Source organism: Hyperolius riggenbachi, unplaced genomic scaffold (genome assembly GCF_040937935.1).
Source record: "Hyperolius riggenbachi isolate aHypRig1 unplaced genomic scaffold, aHypRig1.pri scaffold_171, whole genome shotgun sequence".
In the NCBI taxonomy this organism is placed as follows: Eukaryota; Metazoa; Chordata; class Amphibia; order Anura; family Hyperoliidae; genus Hyperolius; species Hyperolius riggenbachi.
This window is the reverse complement of record NW_027152382.1, coordinates 118579-142020: the sequence shown is the minus strand read 5'-3', so window position 1 is coordinate 142020 and position 23442 is coordinate 118579. Positions and strand designations below refer to the sequence as shown.

Sequence of the window (23442 nt, the reverse complement as noted above, 5' to 3'; positions counted from 1 at the left end):
GTCTGCAGATGGATGAATAGTCTGTGTTACAGCTGCAGTCACAGGTGGTGGTGTCTCTGCAGATAGATGAATAGTCTGTGTTACAGCTGCAGTCACAGGTGGTGGTGTCTCTGCAGGTGGATGAATAGTCTGTGTTACAGCTGAAGTCACAGGTGGTGGTGTGTCTGCAGATAGATGAATAGTCTGTGTTACAGCTGCAGTCACAGGTGGTGGTGTCTCTGCAGATGGATGAATAGTCTGTGTTACAGCTGCAGTCACAGGTGGTGGTGTCTCTGCAGATGGATGAATAGTCTGTGTTACAGCTGCAGTCACAGGTGGTGGTGTCTCTGCAAATAGACGAATAGTCTGTGTTACAGCTGCAGTCACAGGTGGTGGTGTCTCTGCAGATAGATGAATAGTCTGTGTTACAGCTGCAGTCACAGGTGGTGTCTCTGCACATGGATGAATAGTCTGTGTTACAGCTGCAGTCACAGGTGGTGGTGTCTCTGCAGATAGATGAATAGTCTGTGTTACAGCTGCAGTCATAGGTGGTGGTGTCTCTGCAGATAGATGAATAGTCTGGGTTGCAGCTGCAGTCACAGGTGGTGGTGTCTCTGCAGATGGATAAATAGTCTGTGTTACAGCTGCAGTCATAGGTGGTGGTGTCTCTGCAGATAGATGAATAGTCTGTGTTACAGCTGAAGTCACAGGTGGTGTCTCTGCAGATGGATGAATAGTCTGTGTTACAGCTGCAGTCACAGGTGGTGGTGTCTCTGCAGATGGATGAATAGTCTGTGTTACAGCTGCAGTCACAGGTGGTGTCTCTGCAGATGGATGAATAGTCTGTGTTACAGCTGCAGTCATAGGTGGTGGTGTCTCTGCAGATAGATGAATAGTCTGGGTTACAGCTGCAGTCACAGGTGGTGGTGTCTCTGCAGATGGATGAATAGTCTGTTTTACAGCTGAAGTCACAGGTGGTGGTGTCTCTGCAGATAGATGAATAGTCTGTGTTACAGCTGAAGTCACAGGTGGTGGTGTCTCTGCAGATAGATGAATAGTCTGTGTTACAGCTGCAGTCACAGGTGGTGGTGTGTCTGCAGATGGATGAATAGTCTGTGTTACAGCTGAAGTCACAGGTGGTGGTGTCTCTGCAGATGGATGGATAGTCTGTGTTATAGCTGCAGTCACAGGTGGTGGTGGTGTCTCTGCAGATAGATGAATAGTCTGTGTTACAGCTGCAGTCACAGGTGGTGGTGTCTCTGCAGATAGATGAATAGTCTGTGTTACAGCTGCAGTCACAGGTGGTGGTGTCTCTGCAGATGGATGAATAGTCTGTGTTACAGCTGCAGTCACAGGTGGTGGTGTCTCTGCAGATGGATGAATAGTCTGTGTTACAGCTGCAGTCACAGGTGGTGGTGTCTCTGCAGATGGATGAATAGTCTGTGTTACAGCTGCAGTCACAGGTGGTGGTGTCTCTGCAGATGGATGAATAGTCTGTGTTACAGCTGAAGTCACAGGTGGTGTCTCTCCAGATAGATGAATAGTCTGTGTTACAGCTGAAGTCACAGGTGGTGGTGTGTCTGCAGATGGATAAATAGTCTGTGTTACAGCTGCAGTCACAGGTGGTGGTGTCTCTGCAGATAGATGAATAGTCTGTGTTACAGCTGCAGTCACAGGTGGTGGTGTCTCTGCAGATGGATGAATAGTCTGTGTTACAGCTGAAGTCACAGGTGGTGGTGTGTCTGCAGATAGATGAATAGTCTGTGTTACAGCTGCAGTCACAGGTGGTGGTGTCTCTGCAGATGGATGAATAGTCTGTGTTACAGCTGCAGTCACAGGTGGTGGTGTCTCTGCAGATGGATGAATAGTCTGTGTTACAGCTGCAGTCACAGGTGGTGGTGTCTCTGCAAATAGACGAATAGTCTGTGTTACAGCTGCAGTCACAGGTGGTGGTGTCTCTGCAGATAGATGAATAGTCTATGTTACAGCTGCAGTCACAGGTGGTGTCTCTGCACATGGATGAATAGTCTGTGTTACAGCTGCAGTCACAGGTGGTGGTGTCTCTGCAGATAGATGAATAGTCTGTGTTACAGCTGAAGTCACAGGTGGTGGTGTCTCTGCAGATAGATGAATAGTCTGTGTTACAGCTGAAGTCACAGGTGGTGGTGTCTCTGCAGATGGATGGATAGTCTGTGTTATAGCTGCAGTCACAGGTGGTGGTGGTGTCTCTGCAGATAGATGAATAGTCTGTGTTACAGCTGCAGTCACAGGTGGTGGTGTCTCTGCAGATAGATGAATAGTCTGTGTTACAGCTGCAGTCACAGGTGGTGGTGTCTCTGCAGATGGATGAATAGTCTGTGTTACAGCTGCAGTCACAGGTGGTGGTGTCTCTGCAGATGGATGAATAGTCTGTGTTACAGCTGCAGTCACAGGTGGTGGTGTGTCTGCAGATGGATGAATAGTCTGTGTTACAGCTGCAGTCACAGGTGGTGGTGTCTCTGCAGATGGATGGATAGTCTGTGTTACAGCTGCAGTCACAGGTGGTGGTGTCTCTGCAGATGGATGAATAGTCTGTGTTACAGCTGAAGTCACAGGTGGTGTCTCTCCAGATAGATGAATAGTCTGTGTTACAGCTGAAGTCACAGGTGGTGGTGTGTCTGCAGATGGATGAATAGTCTGTGTTACAGCTGCAGTCACAGGTGGTGGTGTCTCTGCAGATAGATGAATAGTCTGTGTTACAGCTGCAGTCACAGGTGGTGGTGTCTCTGCAGATGGATGAATAGTCTGTGTTACAGCTGAAGTCACAGGTGGTGGTGTGTCTGCAGATAGATGAATAGTCTGTGTTACAGCTGCAGTCACAGGTGGTGGTGTCTCTGCAGATGGATGAATAGTCTGTGTTACAGCTGCAGTCACAGGTGGTGGTGTCTCTGCAGATGGATGAATAGTCTGTGTTACAGCTGCAGTCACAGGTGGTGGTGTCTCTGCAAATAGACGAATAGTCTGTGTTACAGCTGCAGTCACAGGTGGTGGTGTCTCTGCAGATAGATGAATAGTCTATGTTACAGCTGCAGTCACAGGTGGTGTCTCTGCACATGGATGAATAGTCTGTGTTACAGCTGCAGTCACAGGTGGTGGTGTCTCTGCAGATAGATGAATAGTCTGTGTTACAGCTGCAGTCATAGGTGGTGGTGTCTCTGCAGATAGATGAATAGTCTGTGTTACAGCTGCAGTCACAGGTGGTGTCTCTGCACATGGATGAATAGTCTGTGTTACAGCTGCAGTCACAGGTGGTGGTGTCTCTGCAGATAGATGAATAGTCTGTGTTACAGCTGCAGTCATAGGTGGTGGTGTCTCTGCAGATAGATGAATAGTCTGTGTTACAGCTGAAGTCACAGGTGGTGTCTCTGCAGATGGATGAATAGTCTGTGTTACAGCTGCAGTCACAGGTGGTGGTGTCTCTGCAGATAGATGAATAGTCTGTGTTACAGCTGCAGTCACAGGTGGTGGTGTGTCTGCAGATGGATGAATAGTCTGTGTTACAGCTGCAGTCACAGGTGGTGTCTCTGCAGATGGATGAATAGTCTGTGTTACAGCTGCAGTCATAGGTGGTGGTGTCTCTGCAGATAGATGAATAGTCTGTGTTACAGCTGCAGTCACAGGTGGTGGTGTCTCTGCAGATGGATGAATAGTCTGTGTTACAGCTGCAGTCACAGGTGGTGGTGTCTCTGCAAATAGACGAATAGTCTGTGTTACAGCTGCAGTCACAGGTGGTGGTGTCTCTGCAGATAGATGAATAGTCTGTGTTACAGCTGCAGTCATAGGTGGTGGTGTCTCTGCAGATAGATGAATAGTCTGTGTTACAGCTGCAGTCACAGGTGGTGGTGTCTCTGCAGATAGATGAATAGTCTGTGTTACAGCTGCAGTCACAGGTGGTGGTGTCTCTGCAGATGGATGAATAGTCTGTGTTACAGCTGCAGTCACAGGTGGTGGTGTCTCTGCAGATAGATGAATAGTCTGTGTTACAGCTGCAGTCACAGGTGGTGGTGTCTCTGCAGATGGATGAATAGTCTGTGTTACAGCTGCAGTCACAGGTGGTGGTGTCTCTGCAGATAGATGAATAGTCTGTGTTACAGCTGAAGTCACAGGTGGTGTCTCTGCAGATGGATGAATAGTCTGTGTTACAGCTGAAGTCACAGGTGGTGTCTCTGCAGATGGATGAATAGTCTGTGTTACAGCTGCAGTCACAGGTGGTGGTGTCTCTGCAGATAGATGAATAGTCTGTGTTACAGCTGCAGTCACAGGTGGTGGTGTCTCTGCAGATGGATGAATAGTCTGTGTTACAGCTGAAGTCATTGGCTGTCTTGTCTCTGCAGATGGATGAATAGTCTGTGTTACAGCTGCAGTCACAGGTGGTGGTGTCTCTGCAGATGGATGAATAGTCTGTGTTACAGCTGCAGTCACAGGTGGTGGTGTCTCTGCAGATAGATGAATAGTCTGTGTTACAGCTGCAGTCATTGGCTGTCTTGTCTCTGCAGATAGATGAATAGTCTGTGTTACAGCTGCAGTCATTGGCTGTCCTGTCTCTGCAGATGGATGAATAGTCTGTGTTACAGCTGCAGTCACAGGTGGTGGTGTCTCTGCAGATGGATGAATAGTCTGTGTTACAGCTGCAGTCACAGGTGGTGGTGTCTCTGCAGATAGATGAATAGTCTGTGTTACAGCTGCAGTCACAGGTGGTGGTGTCTCTGCAGATGGATGAATAGTCTGTGTTACAGCTGCAGTCACAGGTGGTGGTGTCTCTGCAGATAGATGAATAGTCTGTGTTACAGCTGCAGTCACAGGTGGTGGTGTCTCTGCAGATAGATGAATAGTCTATGTTACAGCTGCAGTCACAGGTGGTGTCTCTGCACATGGATGAATAGTCTGTGTTACAGCTGAAGTCACAGGCGGTGTCTCTGCAGATAGATGAATAGTCTGTGTTACAGCTGCAGTCACAGGTGGTGTCTCTGCAGATAGATGAATAGTCTATGTTACAGCTGCAGTCACAGGTGGTGTCTCTGCAGATAGATGAATAGTCTGTGTTACAGCTGCAGTCACAGGCGGTGTCTCTGCAGATAGATGAATAGTCTGTGTTACAGCTGCAGTCACAGGTGGTGTCTCTGCAGATGGATGAATAGTCTGTGTTACAGCTGCAGTCACAGGTGGTGTCTCTGCAGATAGATGAATAGTCTATGTTACAGCTGCAGTCACAGGTGGTGTCTCTGCACATGGATGAATAGTCTGTGTTACAGCTGAAGTCACAGGCGGTGTCTCTGCAGATAGATGAATAGTCTGTGTTACAGCTGCAGTCACAGGTGGTGGTGTCTCTGCAGATGGATGAATAGTCTGTGTTACAGCTGCAGTCACAGGTGGTGGTGTCTCTGCAGATAGATGAATAGTCTGTGTTACAGCTGCAGTCACAGGTGGTGGTGTCTCTGCAGATAGATGAATAGTCTATGTTACAGCTGCAGTCACAGGTGGTGTCTCTGCACATGGATGAATAGTCTGTGTTACAGCTGCAGTCACAGGTGGTGGTGTCTCTGCAGATAGATGAATAGTCTGTGTTACAGCTGCAGTCACAGGCGGTGTCTCTGCAGATAGATGAATAGTCTGTGTTACAGCTGCAGTCACAGGTGGTGGTGTCTCTGCAGATGGATGAATAGTCTGTGTTACAGCTGCAGTCATTGGCTGTCTTGTCTCTGCAGATGGATGAATAGTCTGTGTTACAGCTGCAGTCACAGGTGGTGGTGTCTCTGCAGATAGATGAATAGTCTGTGTTACAGCTGAAGTCACAGGCGGTGTCTCTGCAGATAGATGAATAGTCTGTGTTACAGCTGCAGTCACAGGTGGTGGTGTGTCTGCAGATAGATGAATAGTCTGTGTTACAGCTGCAGTCACAGGTGGTGGTGTCTCTGCAGATAGATGAATAGTCTGTGTTACAGCTGAAGTCACAGGTGGTGGTGTCTCTGCAGATGGATGAATAGTCTGTGTTACAGCTGCAGTCATTGGCTGTCTTGTCTCTGCAGATAGATGAATAGTCTGTGTTACAGCTGCAGTCACAGGTGGTGGTGTCTCTGCAGATAGATGAATAGTCTGTGTTACAGCTGAAGTCACAGGTGGTGGTGTCTCTGCAGATGGATGAATAGTCTGTGTTACAGCTGCAGTCACAGGTGGTGGTGTCTCTGCAGATGGATGAATAGTCTGTGTTACAGCTGCAGTCACAGGTGGTGGTGTCTCTGCAAATAGACGAATAGTCTGTGTTACAGCTGCAGTCACAGGTGGTGGTGTCTCTGCAGATAGATGAATAGTCTGTGTTACAGCTGCAGTCACAGGTGGTGTCTCTGCACATGGATGAATAGTCTGTGTTACAGCTGCAGTCACAGGCGGTGTCTCTGCAGATGGATGAATAGTCTGTGTTACAGCTGCAGTCACAGGTGGTGTCTCTGCAGATGGATGAATAGTCTGTGTTACAGCTGCAGTCATAGGTGGTGGTGTCTCTGCAGATAGATGAATAGTCTGTGTTACAGCTGAAGTCACAGGTGGTGTCTCTGCAGATGGATGAATAGTCTGTGTTACAGCTGCAGTCACAGGTGGTGGTGTGTCTGCAGATGGATGAATAGTCTGTGTTACAGCTGCAGTCACAGGTGGTGTCTCTGCAGATGGATACATAGTCTGTGTTACAGCTGCAGTCATAGGTGGTGGTGTCTCTGCAGATAGATGAATAGTCTGTGTTACAGCTGAAGTCACAGGTGGTGTCTCTGCAGATGGATGAATAGTCTGTGTTACAGCTGAAGTCACAGGTGGTGTCTCTGCAGATGGATGAATAGTCTGTGTTACAGCTGCAGTCACAGGTGGTGGTGTCTCTGCAGATGGATGAATAGTCTGTGTTACAGCTGAAGTCACAGGTGGTGTCTCTGCAGATGGATGAATAGTCTGTGTTACAGCTGAAGTCACAGGTGGTGTCTCTGCAGATGGATGAATAGTCTGTGTTACAGCTGCAGTCACAGGTGGTGGTGTCTCTGCAGATAGATGAATAGTCTGTGTTACAGCTGAAGTCACAGGTGGTGTCTCTGCAGATGGATGAATAGTCTGTGTTACAGCTGCAGTCACAGGTGGTGGTGTCTCTGCAGATAGATGCATAGTCTGTGTTACAGCTGCAGTCATTGGCTGTCTTGTCTCTGCAGATGGATGAATGGCGCGAACGTGCTGTAAAGTTCGAGGACATGTGTATGGTGGTGATCACCATGTTCGCTCGTCTCTCCAACTGTCCCAACCGGACCATCCTGTACGACCTGTACCCATACGTCTGGGACATCAAGAGCATCGTTTCTATCGTCAAGTCCTTCGTGCAGTGGCTAGGTAAGTGCTCTGCCAATCTCAGCCAACCAATCTTTATCTCACAACTTTCCTTTCCTCGGGGGAACAGAACCGATATCACTCGCTGAGATCCGGAGAAACCCTCTTGTGAGATGCTGGAAGCCAGGCAGGCCGTGGTCTTCTACCGCCGGCGTCCCTCTTATGTTATCTCACCACTTGAGTGTCCATCCCACTCACAACCTCCTATGATTAGCATTGTAGGATATGAGGTGACTATGGGAGGAGCATATAATTATATGAATAAGGGCTCAGTGACATCCAAATCATTCCAAGTTGATGCAAATGTATTCAGCTTGAGATTAAACCAATCAGATTAAACAAAGGTGGGTTTTGATTAGTCTATTTTCAAATGATGAATTTGCATAATCCTGCCTCACCTCGGGATTATTTGTATCCCATTGGCTGTCCCTGAAAGAGGGCGTGTCTCTTCCTTCTCCATTTCACACAAGATTCCGGGTTCGTTTTCATTGGATAAAAGCAGGTGTGATCATAGCGGGTGATTGTTTCCCCCCTCCCAGTGCCGGCTATGAACAGTGGGGGTCACTTACCACCGGGCATTACCTGCACCATGTGGCCAGTGCTGCCATTCGGTTCAGTTCTATAGCAAGCGCCGCACGGTCTCTGGTGGATGTTAAGGCTGAACCGCGTGGCATTGCTGCAGCTCAGCCATCCAAGGCGTAGTCTTATGTGCTGCTGCCTCCTGAGCGCCCCCTTGTGGCTGTGAGTCAGACAGCAGGAGAGCGCTGTACAAATACTGCAATTACCTGCCTGGCTCCTGAGATCTCTCCGGTGATCTTCATTCAGTAATAGGAGTTTGCGGCTCTTTTCCCCCTCGCCAGGCTTGTCTGATTGATTCTGTGTAACGTGTAATACTTGTGATATCTGTGCAGCGGACTGAGATCAGCCAGGCTCCTCCCCCTCACCACGGACTTCCTGTGTAACCCAGCCGCCCGCTGCTTGCTGTGTGACAATAACACCATTGCTGTTTTCACAGAAAATTCCGAAGACTACAATTGACATGGAGGAAAAGAGCTGATGGGTGCCGCATTCCGCGCAGGCGAGCTTTGCGCAAGGCTATTCTGGTGCCAAAGGGCTGCTAAATTGTGGGTGGGGCTTGTTAGTGTTGGCACTGGTGAATGTGGCGCAGACACGCTGCATGCCAGTGCTGCTGGCTCGATGAGTGAACATTCGGAACCTCCCCCTAGGCACCAGCATGGCCTCTGTTAACTTGCGTAGCCTCATTTTTGTTTTCAGGTGTAAAAGTCGTTTAGAGGAGCAGTGTGAAACGAGTTTGTAGAGGACGCAGCAGGCAGCGACGCTGGGCGATTTCTATTCAGGTTTATTTGCCGCAGCTGAGAGCTTTCTAATCCATTTTATTTAAAAACTTCAAATGTAAAACTTGCAGTGCCTTTTTGACATGTAAAGAGGCACTCCGGTCATACTCAACAATTCTCTCACTTTGGAGTAACTGCTATAACCTAAATATGTACTCCCAAGTTAGATGGGGCACTTCCTAAGGCCCACTCCTAGCAGATATGCTGCAATCGTCTCACTTTATAAAGGCCAGCCAGTATCTGGAGCTGAAATTAGTGGTCACATGGTCTGTGCAACTTATTCCTCACATTCTACCTCCTCCCCTTCTCCAGTGTGTGGGCGGGACCCCAATCTGTGACATCACATGCCGTATGTCCTGCACCTGAGCAATCCCATGCAATAAGGGAGAATAAGGCGGGACTGGGGGTGTGTCCTGAAGCAGAGCATAGCAATCTGTGGGGTGATGGTTTGTGCTGCATTATGTCACAGCAAGGAGAGGAGAGCTTGTTATGCTTCAGTGACAGCTCAACTCTACACCACTGCCCCAGAAGAACTCACAATCTAATCCCTACCAGTCTAATGGCCTACCATATTATGTATTTATATAGCACTGGCATCTTCTGCAGCACTGTACAGAGTACATAGTCATGTCACTGACTGTCCTCAGAGGAGCTCACACTCTAATCCTACCATAGTCATAGTGTAATATCCTACCATATTATTATGTATTTATATAGCACTGACATCTTCTGCAGCACATTACAGAGTACATAGCCATGTCACTGACTGTCCTCAGAGGAGCTCACAATCTAATCCTACCATAGTCATAGTGTAATGTCCTACCATATTATTATTATGTATTTATATAGCACAGACATCTTCTGCAGCACTGTACAGAGTACATAGTCATGTCACTGACTGTCCTCAGAGGAGCTCACACTCTAATCCTACCATAGTCATAGTGTAATGTCCTACCATATTATTATTATGTATTTATATAGCACTGACATCTCCTGCAGCACATTACAGAGTACATAGTCATGTCACCGACTGTCCTCAGAGGAGCTCACACTCTAATCCTACCATAGTCACAGTCTAATGTCCTACCATATTATTATTATGTATTTATATAGCACTGACATCTTCTGCAGAACATTACAGAGTACATAGTCATGTCACTGACTGTCCTCAGAGGAGCTCAAACTCTAATCCTACCATAGTAATAGTGTAATGTCCTACCATATTATTATTATGTATTTATATAGCACTGACATCTTCTGCAGCACTGTACAGAGCACATAGTCATGTCACTGACTGTCCTCAGAGGAGCTCACAATCTAATCCTACCATAGTCATAGTCTAATGTCCTACCATATTATTATTAGGTATTTATATAGCACTGACATCTTCTGCAGCACTTTACAGGGTACATAGTCATGTGACTGACTGTCCTCAGAGGAGCTCACAATCTAATCCTACCACAGTCCGAGTCTAATGTCCTACCATATTATTATTATGTATAGCACTGGCATCTCCTGCAGCACATTACAGAGTACATAGTCATGTCACTGACTGTCCTCAGAGGAGCTCACACTCTAATCCTACCATAGTCATAGTCTAATGTCCTACCATATTATTATTATGTATTTATATAGCACTGACATCTTCTGCAGCACATTACAGAGTACATAGTCATGTCACTGACTGTCCTCAGAGGAGCTCACACTCTAATCCTACCATAGTCATAGCCTAATGTCCTACCATATTATTATTATGTATTTATATAGCACTGGCATCTTCTGCAGCACATTACAGAGTACATAGTCATGTTACTGACTGTCCTCAGAGGAGCTCACACTCTAATCCTACCATAGTCATAGCCTTATGTCCTACCATATTATTATTATGTATTTATATAGCACTGACATCTTCTGCAGCACATTACAGAGTACATAGTCATGTCACTGACTGTCCTCAGAGGAGCTCACACTCTAATCCTACCATAGTCATAGCCTAATGTCCTACCATATTATTATTATGTATTTATATAGCACTGGCATCTTCTGCAGCACATTACAGAGTACATAGTCATGTTACTGACTGTCCTCAGAGGAGCTCACAATCTAATCCTACCATAGTCATAGTCTAATGTCCTACCATAATATTATTATTATGTATTTATATAGCACTGACATCTTCTGCAGCACATTACAGAGTACATAGTCATGTCACTGACTGTCCTCAGAGGAGCTCACACTAATCCTACCATAGTCATAGTCTAATGTACTACCATATTATTATTATGTATTTATATAGCACTGACATCTTCTGCAGCACATTACAGAGTACATAGTCATGTCACTGACTGTCCTCAGAGGAGCTCACACTCTAATCCTACCATAGTCATAGTGTAATGTTCTACCATATTATTATTATCTATTTATATAGCACTGACATCTTCTGCAGCACATTACAGAGTACATAGTCATGTCACTGACTGCCCTCAGAGGAGCTCACAATCTAATCCTACCATAGTCATAGTCTAATGTCCTACCATATTATTATTATGTATTTATATAGCACTGACATCTCCTGCAGCACATTACAGAGTACATAGTCATGTCACTGACTGTCCTCAGAGGAGCTCACAATCTAATCCTACCATAGTCATATGTCTAATGTCCTACCATATTATTATTATGTATTTATATAGCACTGACATCTCCTGCAGCACATTACAGAGTACATAGTCATGTCACTGACTGTCCTCAGAGGTGCTCACAATCTAATCCTACCATAGTCATAGTCTAATGTCCTACCATATTATTATTATGTATTTATATAGCACTGACATCTCCTGCAGCACATTACAGAGTACATAGTCATGTCACTGACTGCCCTCAGAGGAGCTCACAGTCTAATCCTACCATAGTCATAGTCTAATGTCCTACCATATTATTATTATGTATTTATATAGCACTGACATCTCCTGCAGCACATTACAGAGTACATAGTCATGTCACTGACTTTCCTCAGAGGAGCTCACACTCTAATCCTACCATAGTCATAGCCTAATGTCCTACCATATTATTATTATGTATTTATATAGCACTGACATCTTCTGCAGCACATTGCAGAGTACATAGTCATGTCACTGACTGTCCTCAGAGGAGCTCACACTCTAATCCTACCATATTATTATTATGTATTTATATAGCACTGACATCTCCTGCAGCACATTACAGAGTACATAGTCATGTCACTGACTTTCCTCAGAGGAGCTCACACTCTAATCCTACCATAGTCATAGTCTAATGTCCCACCATATTATTATTATGTATTTATATAGCACTGACATCTCCTGCAGCACATTACAGAGTACATAGTCATGTCGCTGACTTTCCTCAGAGGAGCTCACACTCTAATCCTACCATAGTCATAGCCTAATGTCCTACCATATTATTATTATGTATTTATATAGCACTGACATCTTCTGCAGCACTGTACAGAGTACATAGTCATGTCACTGACTGTCCTCAGAGGAGCTCACACTCTAATCCTGCCACAGTCATAGCCTAATGTCCTACCATATTATTATTATGTATTTATATAGCACTGACATCTTCTGCAGCACATTGCAGAGTACATAGTCATGCCACTGACTGTCCTCAGAGGAGCTCACACTCTAATCCTACCATAGTCATAGTCTAATGTCCTACCATATTATTATTATGTATTTATATAGCACTGACATCTCCTGTAGCACATTACAGAATACATAGTCATGTCACTGACTGTCCTCAGAGGAGCTCACACTCTAATCCTGCCACAGTCATAGCCTAATGTCCTACCATATTATTATTATTATGTATTTATATAGCACTGACATCTTCTGCAGCACTGTACAGAGTACATAGTCATGTCACTGACTGTCTTCAGAGGAGCTCACACTCTAATCCTGCCACAGTCATAGCCTAATGTCCTACCATATTATTATTATGTATTTATATAGCACTGACATCTCCGGCAGCACATTACAGAGCATATAGTCATGTCACTGACTGTCCTCAGAGGAGCTCACACTCTAATCCTACCATAGTCATATGTCTAATGTCCTACCATATTATTATTATGTATTTATATAGCACTGACATCTCCTGCAGTACATTACAGAGTACATAGTCATGTCACTGACTGCCCTCAGAGGAGCTCACAATCTAATCCTACCATAGTCATAGTCTAATGTCCTACCATATTATTATTATGTATTTATATAGCACTGACATCTTCTGCAGCACTTTACAGGGTACATAGTCATGTCACTGACTGCCCTCAGAGGAGCTCACAATCTAATCCTACCATAGTCATAGTCTAATGTCCTACCATATTATTATTATGTATTTATATAGCACTGACATCTTCTGCAGTACATTACAGAGTACATAGTCATGTCACTGACTGCCCTCAGAGGAGCTCACAATCTAATCCTACCATAGTCATAGTCTGTCCTACCATATTATTATTATGTATTTATATAGCACTGACATCTTCTGCAGCACATTACAGAGTACATAGTCATGTCACTGACTGTCCTCAGAGGAGCTCACACTCTAATCCTACCATATTATTATTATGTATTTATATAGCACTGACATCTCCTGCAGCACATTACAGAGTACATAGTCATGTCACTGACTGTCCTCAGAGGAGCTCACACTCTAATCCTACCATAGTCACAGTGTAATGTCTCTACCATATTATTATTATGTATTTATATAGCACTGACATCTCCTGCAGCACATTACAGAGTACATAGTCATGTCACTGACTGTCCTCAGAGGAGCTCACACTCTAATCCTACCATAGTCATAGTCTAATGTCCTACCATATTATTATTATGTATTTATATAGCACTGACATCTCCTGCAGCACATTACAGAGTACATAGTCATGTCACTGGCTGTCCTCAGAGGAGCTCACACTCTAATCCTACCATAGTCATAGTGTAATGTCCTACCATATTATTATTATGTATTTATATAGCAGTGACATCTCCTGCAGCACATTACAGAGTACATAGTCATGTCACTGACTGTCCTCAGAGGAGCTCACACTCTAATCCTACCATAGTCATAGTGTAATGTCCTACCATATTATTATTATGTATTTATATAGCACTGACATCTCCTGCAGCACATTACAGAGTACACAGTCATGTCGCTGACTTTCCTCAGAGGAGCTCACAATCTAATCCTACCATAGTCATATTCTTATGTCCTACCATATTATTATTATGTATTTATATAGCACTGACATCTCCTGCAGCACATTACAGAGTACATAGTCATGTCGCTGACTTTCCTCAGAGGAGCTCACACTCTAATCCTACCATAGTCATAGCCTAATGTCCTACCATATTATTATTATGTATTTATATAGCACTGACATCTTCTGCAGCACATTGCAGAGTACATAGTCATGCCACTGACTGTCCTCAGAGGAGCTCACACTCTAATCCTACCATAGTCATAGTCTAATGTCCTACCATATTATTATTATGTATTTATATAGCACTGACATCTCCTGTAGCACATTACAGAATACATAGTCATGTCACTGACTGTCCTCAGAGGAGCTCACACTCTAATCCTACCATAGTCATAGCCTAATGTCCTACCATATTATTATTATGTATTTATATAGCACTGACATCTTCTGCAGCACAATACAGAGTACATAGTCATGTCACTGACTGTCCTCAGAGGAGCTCACACTCTAATCTTACCATAGTCATAGTCTAATGTCCTACCATATTATTATTGTGTATTTATATAGCACTGACATCTCCTGCAGCACATTACAGAGTACATAGTCATGTCACTGACTGTCCTCAGAGGGGCTCACACTAATCCTACCATAGTCATAGCCTTATGTCCTACCATATTATTATTATGTATTTATATAGCACTGACATCTTCTGCAGCACTGTACAGAGTACATAGTCATGTCACTGACTGTCCTCAGAGGAGCTCACACTCTAATCCTACCATAGTCATAGTGTAATGTCCTACCATATTATTATTATGTATTTATATAGCACTGACATCTTCTGCAGCACATTACAGAGTACATAGCCATGTCACTGACTATCCACAGAGGAGCTCACACTCTAATCCTACCATAGTCATAGTCTAATGTCCTACCATATTATTATTATGTATTTATATAGCGCTGACATCTCCTGCAGCACATTACAGAGTACATAGTCATGTCACTGACTGTCCTCAGAGGAGCTCACAATCTAATCCTACCATAGTCATAGTGTAATGTCCTACCATATTATTATTATGTATTTATATAGCACTGACATCTTCTGCAGCACAATACAGAGTACATAGTCATGTCACTGACTGTCCTCAGAGGAGCTCACACTCTAATCCTACCATAGTCATAGTGTAATGTCCTACCATATTATTATTATGTATTTATATAGCACTGACATCTTCTGCAGCACATTACAGAGTACATAGTCATGTCACTGACTGTCCTCAGAGGGGCTCACACTCTAATCTTACCATAGTCATAGTCTAATGTCCTACCATATTATTATTGTGTATTTATATAGCACTGACATCTCCTGCAGCACATTACAGAGTACATAGTCATGTCACTGACTGTCCTCAGAGGAGCTCACAATCTAATCCTACCATAGTCATAGCCTAATGTCCTACCATATTATTATTATGTATTTATATAGCACTGACATCTTCTGCAGCACATTACAGAGTACATAGCCATGTCACTGACTATCCACAGAGGAGCTCACACTCTAATCCTACTATAGTCATAGTGTAATGTCCTACCATATTATTATTATGTATTTATATAGCGCTGACATCTTCTGCAGCACATTACAGAGTACATAGTCATGTCACTGACTGTCCCCAGAGGAGCTCACACTCTAATCCTACCATAGTCATAGTGTAATGTCCTACCATATTATTATGTATTTATATAGCACTGACATCTTCTGCAGCACAATACAGAGTACATAGTCATGTCACTGACTGTCCTCAGAGGAGCTCACACTCTAATCCTACCATAGTCACAGTGTAATGTCTCTACCATATTATTATTATGTATTTATATAGCAGTGACATCTTCTGCAGCACATTACAGAGTACATAGTCATGTCACTGACTGTCCTCAGAGGAGCTCACACTCTAATCCTACCATAGTCACAGTGTAATGTCTCTACCATATTATTATTATGTATTTATATAGCACTGACATCTCCTGCAGCACATTACAGAGTACATAGTCATGTCGGGGGGGTATATTGAGGCACAGCAGTTGCACAGACTGGCCAGACCAGGAGAATATCCCGACTATGGGAACTCAATGTACAGCTTGGCTTAGATTGGCCTGCCGCTGGCTTTAGTGTCCTGAGTAGTGAGACTCTTTCCTTCCCTGGCATGTGTTGTGGAGTTGCCCTGTGAATCTATATGGTGATCACATCTATGCTCCAGCATTGATTTGTTGTGATTGGTAAATGGGTGGGAGGAGTCCTGGCTGCTCTCAGTCCTTTGCACAGGAATTGTGTCCTTATTTTTTTATTTTCTTGCTTACTAATGACTCTATTGTGTCTTCCTCATTGTGCAGAGATGGGAGAGGCGTGAGCACATACTGCTATTGGACGGACAAGATGCGCTCTGCAGCCGCTAGCACTCATCTGCTTAGCTAGGCAGTGTACAATGTTCTGGGCTTTGTAAGGAATCTGAAGTCACATTCATTCAGGCCTTGTTACCGTTACAGCGTTCCCTCCGTGTGCCCCCAGACTATACTGCACCTGTGACCGCGTTCCCTCCGTGTGCCCCCAGACTATACTGCACCTGGTACAGCGTCCCCCTCCGTGTGCCCCCAGGCTATACTGCACCTGTGACCGCGTTCCCTCCGTGTGCCCCCAGACTATACTGCACCTGTGACTGCGCCCCCCCTCCGTGTGCCCCCAGACTATACTGCACCTGGTACAGCGTCCCCCTCTGTGTGCCCCCAGGCTATACTGCACCTGTGACCGCGTTCCCTCCGTGTGCCCCCAGGCTTTTCTGCACCTGTGACAGCGTTCCCTCCGTGTGCCCCCAGGCTATACTGCACCTGGTACAGCGTTCCCTCCGTGTGCCCCCAGGCTATACTGCACCTGGTACAGCGTTCCCTCCGTGTGCCCCCAGACTATACTGCACCTGCTACAGCGTCCCCCTCTGTGTGCCCCCAGGCTATTCTGCACCTGTGACAGCATTCCTTCCGTGTGCCTCCAGGCTATACTGCACCTGGTACAGCGTTCCCTCCGTGTTCCCCCAGGCTATACTGCACCAGGTACAATGTCCCCCTCCGTGTGCCCCCAGGCTATACTGCACCTGGTACAGCGTTCCCTCCGTGTGCCCCCAGGCTATTCTGCACCTGTGACAGCGTTCCTTCCGTGTGCCCCCAGGCTATACTGCACCTGGTACAGCGTTCCCTCCGTGTGCCCCCAGGCTATACTGCACCTGGTACAGCGTTCCCTCCGTGTGCCCCCAGGCTATACTGCACCTGTGACAGCGTTCCCTCTGTGTGCCCCCCAGGCTATACTGCACCTGTGACTGCGTTCCCTCCGTGTGCCCCCAGACTATACTGCACCTGCTACAGCGTCCCCCTCTGTGTGCCCCCAGGCTATACTGCACCTGTGACAGCATTCCTTCCGTGTGCCTCCAGGCTATACTGCACCTGGTACAGCGTTCCCTCCGTGTTCCCCCAGGCTATACTGCACCAGGTACAATGTCCCCCTCCGTGTGCCCCCAGGCTATACTGCACCTGGTACAGCGTTCCCTCCGTGTGCCCCCAGGCTATTCTGCACCTGTGACAGCGTTCCTTCCGTGTGCCCCCAGGCTATACTGCACCTGGTACAGCGTTCCCTCCGTGTTCCCCCAGGCTATACTGCACCTGGTACAACGTCCCCCTCCGTGTGCCCCCAGGCTATACTGCACCTGGTACAGCGTCCCCCTGCGTGTGCCCCCAGACTATACTGCACCTGGTACAGCATTCCCTCCGTGTGCCCCCAGGCTATACTGCACCTGGTACAGCGTTCCCTCCGTGTTCCCCCAGGCTATACTGCACCTGGTACAACGTCCCCCTCCGTGTGCCCCCAGGCTATACTGCACCTGGTACAGCGTCCCCCTGCGTGTGCCCCCAGACTATACTGCACCTGTTACAGCATTCCCTCCGTGTGCCCACAGGCTATACTGCACCTGGTACAGCGTCCCCCTCTGTGTGCCCCCAGGCTATACTGCACCTGTGACCGCGTTCCCTCCGTGTGCCCCCAGGCTATACTGCACCTGGTACAGCGTTCCCTCCGTGTGCCCCTAGGCTTTTCTGCAGCTGTGACAGCGTTCCCTCCGTGTGCCCCCAGGCTATACTGCACCTGGCACAGCGTCGTCCTCCGTGTGCCCCCAGGCTATACTGCACCTGGTACAGCGTCCCCCCTCCGTGTGCCCCCAGGCTATACTGCACCTGGTACAGCGTTCCCTCTGTTTGCCCCCAGGCTATACTGCACCTGGTACAGCGTTCCACTCCGTGTGCCCCCAGGCTAAACTGCACCTGGTACAATTTTCCCTCCGTGTGCCCCCAGACTATACTGCACCTGGTACAGCGTTCCCTCCGTGTGCCCCCAGGCTATACTACACCTGGTACAGCGTTCCACTCCGTGTGCCCCCAGGCTAAACTGCACCTGGTACAGCTTTCCCTCCGTGTGCCCCCAGGCTATACTGCACCTGGTACAGCGTTCCCTCCGTGTGCCCCCAGGCTATACTACACCTGGTACAGCGTTCCCTCCGTGTGCCCCCAGGCTATACTGCACCTGGTACAGCGTTCCCTCCATGTGCCCCCAGACTATACTGCACCTGGTACAGCGTTCCCTCCGTGTGCCCCCAGGCTATACTGCACCTGGTACAGCGTTCCCTCCGTGTGGCCCCAGGCTATACTGCACCTGGTACAGCGTTCCCTCCGTGTGCCCCCAGGCTATACTGCACCTGGTACAGCGTTCCCTCCGTGTGCCCCCAGGCTATACTGCACCTGGTACAGCGTTCCCTCCATGTGCCCCCAGGCTATACTGCACCTGGTACAGCGTTCCCTCCGTGTGCTCCCAGGCTATACTGCACCTGGTACAGCGTTCCCTCCGTGTGGCCCCAGGCTATACTGCACCTGGTACAGCGTTCCCTCCGTGTGCCCCCAGGCTATACTGCACCTGGTACAGCTTTCCCTCCGTGTGCCCCCAGGCTATACTGCACCTGGTACAGCGTCCTCCTCCGTGTGCCCCAAGGCTATACTGCACCTGGTACAGCGTTCCCTCCGTGTGCCCCCAGGCTATACTGCACCTGGTACAGCGTCCTCCTCTGTGTGCCCCCAGGCTATGCTGCACCTGTGACAGCATCCTCCTCTGTATGCCCCCAGGATATACTGCACCTGGTACAGCGTTCCCTCCGTGTGCCCCCAGGCTATACTCCACCAGCCTCCATGTGCTGCCAGTCATGTTACCAGGTACAGCATCCCCCTCCGTGTGTCCCCAGGCTATTCTCCACCAGTTACAACATCCTCCATGTGCCCCCAGGCTATACTCCACCAGGCCCCATGTGCTGCCAGTCATGTTACCAGGTACCAGGCTATCTAGTGGCCCGTCAGTGTCTGTGGCAGTGTTTAGTGACCGGAGGCTATCTGTAGTGGCCCATCAGTGTCTGTGGCAGTGTATAGTGACCGGAGGCTATCTGTAGTGGCACGTCAGTGTCTGTGGCAGCATTTAGTGACCGGAGGCTGTCTGTAGTGGCCCGTCTGTGTCTGTGGCAGTGTATAGTGACCAGAGGCTATAGTGGCCCGTCAGTGTCTGTGGCAGTGTATAGTGACCGGAGGCTATCTGTAGTGGCCCGTCAGTGTCTGTGGCAGCGTTTAGTGACCGGAGGCTGTCTGTAGTGGCCTGTCAGTGTCTTTGGCAGTGTATAGTGACCGGAGGCTATCTGTAGTGGCCCGTCAGTGTCTGTGGCAGCATTTAGTGACCGGAGGCTATCTGTAGTGGCCCGTCAGTGTCTGTAGTGGCCCATCAGTGCCTGTGGCAGTGTTTAGTGACCGGAGGCTATCTAGTGGCCCGTCCGTGTCTGGCAGCGTTTAGTGACCGGAGGCTATCTGTAGTGGCCCGTCAGTGTCTGTGGCAGTGTTTAGTGACCGGAGGCTATCTAGTGGCCCGTCAGTGTCTGTAGTGGCCCGTCAGTGTCTGGCAGCGTTTAGTGACCGGAGGCTATCTGTAGTGGCCCGTCAGTGTCTGTAGTGGCCCGTCAGTGTCTGGCAGCGTTTAGTGACCGGAGGCTATCTGTAGTGGCCCGTCAGTGTCTGTAGTGGCCCGTCAGTGCCTGTGGCAGCGTTTAGTGACCGGAGGCTATCTGTAGTGGCCCGTCAGTGTCTGTAGTGGCCCGTCAGTGTCTGGCAGCGTTTAGTGACCGGAGGCTATCTGTAGTGGCCCGTCAGTGTCTGTGGCAGTGTTTAGTGACCGGAGGCTATCCAGTGGCCCGTCAGTGTCTGTGGCAGTGTTTAGTGACCGGAGGCTGTCTGTAGTGGCCCGTCAGTGGCAGTGTATAGTGACCGGAGGCTATCTGTAGTGGCCCGTCAGTGTCTGTGGCAGTGTTTAGTGACCGGAGGCTATCTGTAGTGGCTCGGCAGTGTCTGTGGCAGTGTATAGTGACCGGAGGCTATCCAGTGGCCCGTCAGTGTCTGTGGCAGTGTTTAGTGACCGGAGGCTGTCTGTAGTGGCCCGTCAGTGGCAGTGTATAGTGACCGGAGGCTATCTGTAGTGGCCCGTCAGTGTCTGTGGCAGTGTATAGTGACCGGAGGCTATCTAGTGGCACACACAGGATGGGGACGTTCTGATTACTCATGAATGAGACTCCAGATTCCTTCTCAGGGCTGTAATAATGCTGTTATTGCATTCATAGCTGTAGGCGTGGCAGGATTTGCATAATGTTGGTCTCTCATTCCATGATCTAGGCTTTATCCATGAAAGATCTTCTCCACCATGGAGCGTGTGTACGGAAGCTTGTCCCTAAATGCCGAGTCTCTCCCCTCCAGAGTGCACAGCCTGTCCCTGCAGGGGACACTGCCTGCTATTTGCAATCTTCTGAATTTGGACTGCTTGTACTAAATACGCTACCGATGTCCAAGGCTGCCTAATGTGTACAAGCCGGGCCTGTATAACTGCAGGTCACGTAACTTATAAGGAGCGTTGGACATGGAACTGCAGGTGTTGGATATGTTTTGGGCCAGCAGGTGGTACTAGGCAGTAATGCACATGACATTCACTTGGGTTTGGGCTTTCTAATCCAGCACCTGGTGGCAAGCCTGCCCTATCAGAGTCCAACTTCAGAATGCACAGAGGCGGAGTGCCTGATCCCCATGTCTCCGGTAGGGCGTGCATTCCTGGAGATGAGGCAGAAGTTTAGGTGCAGGCTTCCCTTGCCTCGTTACTGACCATAAGATGGAGAACGTCTCGGAATTTTTACTGGTGGGGGGAGGGGGGGGGGGGGGGGGGGAGTCTTTCAAACATACAGGATTATTACAGCCTTACAATAGCGATTATTACAGCCTTACAATAGCGATTATTACAGCCTTACATTAGCGATTATTACAGCCTTACAATAGCGATTATTACAGCCTTACATTAGCAGTTATTACAGAAGTTAGTGAGTCCTTGCCACGTCTTAAATCGTTATTGCTGGAAATGTAGTGAAAGCCCCTCCATGTAACGTTCTCCGCTTGGATCTGATCTCAACAGGGTGTCGTAGTCAATCTTCAGCACAATTCTTAAGTGGAGACCAAGAGCCCTGGGCCTTTAGAGGAGGTCTAGCTGGAGAGTTCCAGGTATCAACACCAATTCAAAGCTCAATGACTTTATTTTCACGCTTTATGTTCATCTGAGGAGCTGCCAGGCTTGGTCTGCTGACGGCTCGGACTGGAACAACCTCCTCTTCATTTTTCCTTGTTGTTTAAATGACTTGATCCTGTTTTTCAGGTGGAGGAGACATGTTTCCGAACGCGCCAGCGCTTGCGCTGCGAGTAGCGGCATCTCACAATGTTCCTTTACAGGTCGTGCAGCGCCTGCTCATTGCGCCCGTCTGCGCATGCTTGGCTAACCACGGAAATTCCATGACCAAAGGAGCAGCTCTGGAAGCAAAAAAATGAAATAAGCCATCGATGTGGAACGATGGTTGGATGGTTTGGGGACAGAGCGCAGATTTGTTCATGGATTTTCATGCGCCAGCGTTTTTTTCCCCCCCACAGGTGCGCACAGCGCTGCATGCTGCGTCAGGTTGCTATGGCAACACGCCTCCTCTCGTCACAGTTCACCCTCTTCAGACCAACCCTCTTTGCATCATGACAGCCCTGTTCTTACCTTGATTGGCTGATTTTTCGAGCCGACCTCTTATTGGCATGCTGGGCATACTGTGTGTGGAGCGGTGACGAGCCGCTGCCTACAACACCGTCAAGGTGCTTTTTTTTTTTTCTTTCATTTTTTGTTTTCCCTTCTATTTTTTTGTTGCTGTGACTTTATTGTGGAGTGTTTTTGTATTCCTCCTTGTTTGCGATGTTCACGGACTGACTTCTTTTCCTCTTATTTTCACAGCGTTTGCTGCCAATTGAGGGAGCAAATGACCTTTTTTTTCAGCCACCCCCCGTGACTCCGACCTCCAAGGTGTACACCATACGGCCCTATCTGCCAAAGGATGAGGTGAGCCCAACTTCAGTCATGTGATTCATGTTTTGTGCCAACAAGCAATAAAACCTACAAGAGACACGCCCCTAATTTATATTACGTTTTGGACATCTCCAGACTTTCTATGCAAGCCGAGGGTCTTCAGTGGCCCCAGCAGTTATCACCAACCTTTATGTATAAAACTGAACCTTTTAAGTCTGCATAGATCTAAAAACAACTTCGTTTCACATGCATTAAAAAAAATTCCTAGTTTTTATGAGGTTCTTTGACAGTCATACTATGTGACAGTTGTACTGTGACGTACTGAAGCAACACCTGATCCTCTCCCTTCAGAAACGGCTGTAGGGCAGTATTCCAACATAACCCCAAACACACCTGCAAGGTGACCACTGCCTTGCTAGAGAAACTGAGGGTGAAGGTGCTGGACTGGCCAAGCACGTCTCCAGACTTAAATGTGTGTGTGTGTGTGTGTGTGTGTGTGTGTGTAGTGGTGTGTGTCTGTGTGTGTGTGCCTGTGTGTGTGTGTGCCGTGCCTGTGTGTGTGCGTGTGTATCAGTGTGTGTGTGTGTGTGTGTGTGTGTGTGTGTATCAGTGTCTGTGTGTGTGTGTGTGCGCCTGTGTGTGTGTGTGTGCGCGCGCCTGTGTGTGTGTGCCTGTGTGTGTGTGTGTGTGCCTGTGTGTGTGTGTGTGTGTACAGTGTGTGTGTGTGTGTGTACAGTGTGTGTGTGTGTGTGTGTGTACAGTGTGTGTGTGTGTGTGTGTGTACAGTGTGTGTGTGTGTGTGTGTGTACAGTGTGTGTGTGTGTGTGTGTGTGTGTGTGTGTGTGTGTGTGTGTGTGTGTACAGTGTGTGTGTGTGTACAGTGTGTGTGTGTGTAGGGGGTGTGTGTGTACAGTGTGTGTGTGTGTGTGTGTACATATGGTGTGTGTGTGTGTAGGGTACACAGATTC

General features: G+C 47.7%; 1 protein-coding gene across 1 annotated transcript in view; it reads left to right on the top strand.

Annotated features, from left to right (window-relative positions):
- The window catches only part of OGA (O-GlcNAcase), a 194010-nt gene that overhangs the window by 120728 nt on the left and 49840 nt on the right, over positions 1–23442 (top strand). Inside the window, exons 10-12 of the mRNA XM_068264825.1 lie at positions 7203–7377; positions 21554–21639; positions 22403–22507. Coding sequence (XP_068120926.1) covers positions 7203–7377; positions 21554–21639; positions 22403–22507 — 366 coding nt within the window. The remainder of the gene's footprint in view (positions 1–7202; positions 7378–21553; positions 21640–22402; positions 22508–23442) is intronic.